This window comes from Onychostruthus taczanowskii, unplaced genomic scaffold, assembly GCF_017590055.1.
Source record: "Onychostruthus taczanowskii isolate IOZ18803 unplaced genomic scaffold, ASM1759005v1 scaffold24, whole genome shotgun sequence".
NCBI lineage: Eukaryota > Metazoa > Chordata > Aves > Passeriformes > Passeridae > Onychostruthus > Onychostruthus taczanowskii.
In genome coordinates this window covers 320,761-327,227 of record NW_024499684.1, presented here as the reverse complement: position 1 = coordinate 327,227, position 6,467 = coordinate 320,761, and the positions used below count along the sequence as shown (strand labels likewise).

At 55.0% G+C, this 6,467-nt stretch overlaps 1 protein-coding gene across 1 annotated transcript; it reads left to right on the top strand.

Annotated features, from left to right (window-relative positions):
- The first annotated feature begins 401 nt into the window (after positions 1-401).
- On the top strand, positions 402-6,450 carry ERICH6 (glutamate rich 6). The gene is made up of 9 exons (XM_041406062.1): positions 402-626; positions 1,368-1,466; positions 1,543-1,697; positions 2,628-2,692; positions 3,475-3,869; positions 3,945-4,030; positions 4,429-4,581; positions 4,850-5,075; positions 5,481-6,450. Exons 1-9 carry the CDS (start codon positions 402-404, stop codon positions 5,745-5,747), a joined length of 1,671 nt encoding a protein of 556 aa, XP_041261996.1. The 3' UTR covers positions 5,748-6,450.
- Positions 6,451-6,467: the final 17 nt, after the last annotated feature.

Genomic DNA, 6,467 nt, shown 5'->3' with positions numbered 1-6,467 from the left:
TGTGGAACTCACTGCGAACTCTGACCGACAGCACAGGTAAAGTAGCACACACCTGCTCTCCCGAGGAATCCGAACCTGCCTGGGTTTATTCTCCGAGCGGTATGTGCAGATCCCTTGGAGAAGTTCGGCAGCGCCAAGTCCTACGGGAGAGATCAGGAAGATGTGTGACAGGCGTGTGACACAGGTGTAAGGAGTCCACCGGGGCAGTGTCCAGCTGCAGACAGCTCGTGTCCGAACGGCAGCCACGTCGGGTTTGGTAACGCGTGTCACCCCCGCTGCAGCTCCCAGCCGCTCCGGGGCTCGGCAGGCGCGGAGCGCCGGGACGGCGGGACCAGGACCGAGCGCGGGGGCTCGGGTCCCCCAGCCCCGCGCAGCCCGGGCGCCGCCCGTGGCGGCCGGGCATGGACGGGCTGGGCCTCGCCGCGGCGCCCGGCGGAGGGGCGGACGATGGGGCGCACCATGAGGCGGGCGAGCCCCGCTCGCTCCCGCCCCCCGGGAAGGGCACGAACCACCCGGCACAGCCGCCGTGCGGGACACCACCGGCCAGCCCGCAGCCCGCCCCCACGGGCCTGCCCACCCTCCTGGCCTACAGACCCGAGTCATCACAGGCAAACGTACACCACGAGGTCAGTTGGGGGGCCGCTCCCCGAGGCTTCATTCACACGGTTCCGTGTGGAAAACGTGGAACCAACGCCCTCTGCCGAGCCCGCAAAGCAGCCCCTTCGTGACAGGTTTTTCTGCTGCGAGGCTGTTGAAACAGCCTGGACAGCAAGAGGCTGTGCAGCCTCTCCCCACTGCTGAATCCCAGCAGAATATTTTGTCTAAATGTATATAAATAGGTACAGACACCGAATACAAGCAGGGCACAGAGTTCCCGGTAACCCTTAGCAAAGTCACCAAAGAGTTAATTCGAGGCACGAGGTGGGGAGCAAGGGAATTTTGTTTCAGGATATCCAGTACCCATCCTCAAAACACACCATGCTGCCAACCTGGTTTGCATCTGCTCAGATGTGACCAGCTCTGTATCACCAAGCCTGCTGGTGCTTCCTCAGAAACTCCCACAAATGGAGTTTTTCTCTCTGTAATGCATTCAAATCCTCAGCTGCAGTGTTCTGTGCTCGCAGCTTCCCTGGGAAGGTGCAGAACTCACAAATACCAGTTTTGGGGGCATTTATTGATTTATTCACAACACATTGCTATTCTTTTTGGTGGTTTCCTGAGCCTAATGTTGTGAGTTAAATCATTCCAAGGTACCCCAGACATGGGTCTGTCTGAGTGCCCTTAGGTGCTTTGTCACATCTGTCGCATTTTCACCGCTCACGGGGGATCTGGGGGCCCCCTCCCCGCTCTCCCCGCCACCGCTGCAGGCAGAGGAGGATGCTGAGCCAAGGTGCGAGTACTGCGGCAGCCTGCTGAGGCCGTTCCCCTTGCCCGAGGACGGGGCTCTCTCCGAGGACCAGGAAGGCGTAAGCCGGCGGGGAGGGCGAGCGGGGCTGCGCTGCGGGGCAGCCGCGCTCACGGCTCTGCCCTCTCGCCTTGCAGAGATTCTGCTGCCGGCGCAGCCGAGAGCTCTATGAGTTCATCTTGAAGGAGAGGAAGAGGCTCGAGGATGCCAGCAGCCTTCCCAGAGCTGTCAGCACCCAGGAATCCCCCGGCTCTGAAGCCAACATGCTGCTGTCAAAGGAGCAAACTGGGAGGTACTGGGAGAACTGGGGATCAGGTCTGTGTAATGAACAGGAAGCTTTGAGGGGGAAAGGAGCATTAAGAAACCGCAGGGAGAGGGATGAAAGAAGAATTTCTGATTCTCTCTGGTCCCTCCCGGCTCCTGTATTGCCAGGCTGCACAAGGAGGTGGCAAGGCATGTGCTGAGTGAAATGTTAATTCCAGTGCTGACAGACGAACTATCTAGAGACAGGTAGAGCCAAAAAAACCCCACAGCTGTGGGAAGGGACAGTATTTGGGTGTAGCTTCTACCTCTGGCACTGAAACAAAGCTGGTGTTTGTATTTCCATTTTGATCCATAAACTGTTTGGATTACAGTTTCCAGAGTCACACACAAGAACTCTGCAAGTTTTTAGGCTGTTTAGCAGGAGACCCAAAGCTTGTGCAAGAGTTTGATCCTCCAGGGAAAGTCTAAGCCACAGGGAAAAGGAAAACTAAACCAGTACAGCTGGAAGTAAACTGTTGTTCTCCTCAAAAATCCTTCACAATCTGAGGGTGCAAGTGCCTCCTACTATGTACAGAGCACACACCAAACCACTGTCAGATTCATAGGAAGCTACTCAAGAATAGTGAAAATATTCTTGAATATGAGCTGTTTTCTTGATCTTGTGGGCATCTGTCCTCCTCTTTCACATAAAATCCTGATCCAAAGCACATTACAATATCCAGCTCTCCTGCCAGCAGAGATGCCACTGCAGTGGCAGTCTGTTCACTGGAATCTGTGTGGGTGCAATTCCTTTCTGCTGAGGTGTGAGTGTTTTGGTGACACTCTGCTGCCTGTTACTTGGAATTGGGAGCAGAGAGAAAAACAGATTCAGAAATTGTGTTCGTACACCAGGGGTATCCACTACTTGCAGCTTTCTAAACATGGTACATGAGGTGTCAACAACACTTCTATTTTCCAGGCAGCAGAAGAGACACCTGGCTAGAGAGTTGGCTGACCAGTCTTTAAGGCAGAGTGCCACTAAAGGTGAGCTGGTATTTCCTTATGGATTTGTCCATTTATCTCAGCAGTGTATTCAGTGGAATTGCTGGTTTCTGACTGGAGGATTTTATACAGCAACATGTTAGTGCATTGTCAGATATGCAATCTCATTAAATTAGATATAGATACAGCCATATTAAATCATCTCTCACACATGAGCACAAGAGCAGGCACATCCCTTGGCACAGTTTGTCATGATTTTCAGTATGTATCTGTGATGTCAGCTGAGATGCACAGAACCTGACCTGTGAGGATAAGATGGCAAAGCCAAGCCCTTAGGAAGTAGGAACTGCCAAAATGAGGCTTGCCCATATTTTGTCTGATCAGGTGGATATTCCACCAATTCCTAGCCCAGGCTGTGAATGACTGAGCAGCCTTTAGATAGAGGAGGAGTTTTGACAGGTGAACCAGATTTACAATATGGGCATGTTTTCACAGAGAGTGGCAGGGCAGTGAGGCTTCTGCAGCACTGGGATCTCAAATGGTCGGTTCCAGTGCGTGGAGTCAAATGTTATCCCAAAAAGTTGTTCTTTACACAGATGTGTGTATATACGTAATTGAAAAAAATGCTATATTTTATCATAATCCTGTGCTCTGAAATAGCTGAGCGCTTTGGACTGCCCTTGTTAGAAAACACCCCGAGACAGACTGTCAGGATGGAGTGTTTGAGCCAGGAACTCCCCCAGTTACAGCAGAGGTATTGGCAGCCCCACGGTGGGCACTGCCAACCCTCGCTGCTGCACAGAAGTCCTCCCTGTGCTCTGCAGGGTCACAGCAAGCTGGACCCATTTCCTACGAGCCTTCCCAGGAACTCCCATCTCCCAAAGCCGGGTCACCAGTGCCTGTTGCAAGTGCAGCCGAGCCTGAGTACCTTTCTGAGCCCGAGCTCCGGCCCAAGGAGAAGCCCACGCCCGAGTCCTGGCCCGAGGAGCAGCCTGAACTGGAACCCCAGCCCAAGGAGGAGCCCGAGCCGGAGCCCCGGCCCGAGGAGCCCGAGCCGGAGCTTCGGCCCGAGGAAGAGCCCGAGCTGGAGAAGGAGCCTGGGTCTGAGCCCGAGTCCCAGCCTGAAGAGGAGCCCGAGCCTGAGAAAAAGCTCAAGTGGGACAAGAAGCCCATGTCCCGCAGCGTCCTCGGCTACGACTTCAGTTATCTGGGGAAAAAGGCAGGTACCTGCGGCCCATTTTCACAGGGCAGCCGTGCCAGACTGCTCTCATCCGTTTTGTCCTTCCATTCTTAGGTGGGGAAGGGTAAATTGGTGCAGAAGTACTACAAAAATGGAAAGAAATTCCTTACCATGCTCCCAGACGGAACCTTGCAGTTATTGTATCCTTTACAGGGTTCACTTGCCTGCCTTAGTCCAGGGCTGTTACTAATTTTAAGTGTGTCGGGGTCCACTTTATTACAACCCAGCTCATCGCTCCCACTCGCTCTGAGGAGCAGCGGAAGTGAATCTTGACACAGCTCCTGGGCTCAGGTTTCCAAGAACAGCCAGCAGCTCCAATGAGCTCTAGCTTCCAGACCCAGCCCAAGGAAGCACACCTTTAACACAGTGCTCTGGGTAATATATCAGATTTTATATATATATATATATAAAATACATATATATAAAAAATAAGATTATATATATTTTACACCCCAGAGTAGTACCCAGAAGTATTTAGTGTGTAATAACAGATCAACCAAGCACAGCAGGGGGTTACAAACACCTTACCTAGCAGCAGCTATCCATCTGGAAACCTGGCCATCATCATTACACAAGCCAGAGACCAGCTGATGTGCATAGTACAGGAGGACGAGCGGAGGACACTCAAAATCCGAGCACTGTTTCAGTCTGATGGCAGGAGCACATGCTATTACCCGACCGGAGATGAGTGGTGCGTTCAGCAGCTTTGCTGTCTCCTCTGTGCACTGACATTTCAAAGGCCATAAAGGCTGTTGTTAATAGTGTCCAAAAATAGACAAATTCAGCAGCTCGTAGGCCCTGCTTTGGGTGCCTCCAGAGCAGCAAGGCAACCCAGCTGTGCCTTGAGAGGTGGGGACAGACCCTGTCCCTGCCGTGCCTCTGTCCATCCCTCAGGGGGATAAGAGAGCTTCTGCCACAGGAGCTGACAGGGTTCAGAGCTTCCGTTTCCCCTTCTTTAGGATAAATATGAGTATCCAGGGTGGGCAGTATTTGGACCAAGCAGGCAACAGGGTGAGAAGGTGGATGTGGCCGAACTTGTCACCAGGACCTCAGGTGCCACTGAGCCCCATTTTCATCTCCCTGAACCGCCACGTGGGGGTCAGGATCCTGGCCCAGGACAAGATCTTCATCTCCTTCCTTGCCATGGGGCGACAAGCAAAACTCAACATGGGAACCAAAGTGCAGGTAATTGTTCCTGTGCTGAGCCACTCCCCACGGCGGGAGTGGGGCAGCCAGGGGAGCTCTCCTCTGTGCTTATCCTGTGGTGGATGTGCCCTATGTTGTCCCATGCTCCATCCCCAAAAAGAAAGCTGTGGAGATGCCTGTATTCCTGCCACTCCTATGGAGATGGGGCACTTGCCAGCCCCAGCTCGCTGCAAGGAGCCACAGTGTGGGACTCCACTCCCTGGCAACATCCCCAAGGTCACCTGGCTCTGCCACAGGGAGAAGAGCTGTGAGCCATGTGGGCAGGGTGCAGGGCAGCTCCTTTCCCCTGCAGGCTCCTGTCACAGGGGCAGGTTTGTCTGCTGGAGACAGAAGCCCCGTCCCCAGCTCGGCTGGCTCTGCTGACACGTGTCCTCTGTTTTGCAGGTCAGCACCAGCAGCCAGCTGCCTCCTCCAGCCCGGCTGGGTGAGGATGAGCTCCTGCTGCTTGCCTTCCGCGTGAGGATCCTGCAGCTCTTCGAAAGGATGCGGGGATGCCTCAACTTCCCTTCCAATGAGCAGTGGAACAAAATGCAGCCTCCCATGTACCTCATCACCCAGGCTGTGAAGATCCTGGAGCTCTGCATGGCTGCTGACATAAGTGACGAGCTGCGCAGCTCCATCAAGGCAATAGTAAACGCCCAGGAACTCTGACCAGTGTGTGTGTGGTGTAAAATGAGCCAGAGACAGTCCCCGGTGCTGTGGCACCTGCATGTGCTCAGCAAGGCTTCTCCTGCGGCCCTGCCTGCCCCGGTGCAGAGGAAAGGGCAGTGCAGGGCCGATCTGCACAGCCCCAGATGGGATCGGGGCAGGCGCTACCGGCCCGCAGTGACACCTTGGTCACGGAGGCACGAGGGGGCTTTGCTCGGGCACAGCAGTGCCGTGTGCCCTGCTCCGCAGCAGTGCAGCGCTCCTGAGCAGGCTCCCCTCTGCCTTCAGCCCTCGGGTAAGGCATTAGGGCACACCCGAGCCAGGCCTGGGACAGCTGCACAGGCAGGCGTTTGCTCAGACCCGGTGTACAGGTTTGTACCCCACGGGCAGGTACAAACTGCAGGTGTACTGCCCTGCCACTCCTGACAGGAAGGTGGCATCAGCAGGAAGCCCCAGGGCAGCTCAGCCAGTTGCAGGTACAAGACAAGGTGGTTCCCTGCACAGAGAGCAACAAATGCCCTCAGAGTGCCCAAAGCAATCACCGGTGCTTGGCTCCAGGGAGCACCAGCTGCAGCCTGGGCTGGGCTCTGGTTCAAGCACTGCAGAGCTGTCAGTGCGTGTTCAGCCCGTGGTGCTGCAGTCAGCAGTGAGGAACCTCCCAGCCTCGCAGAGCTGCCTTTGAAACTAGGGATGCACCTGGCCAGCTTCCCCCAGGGAGGCCAC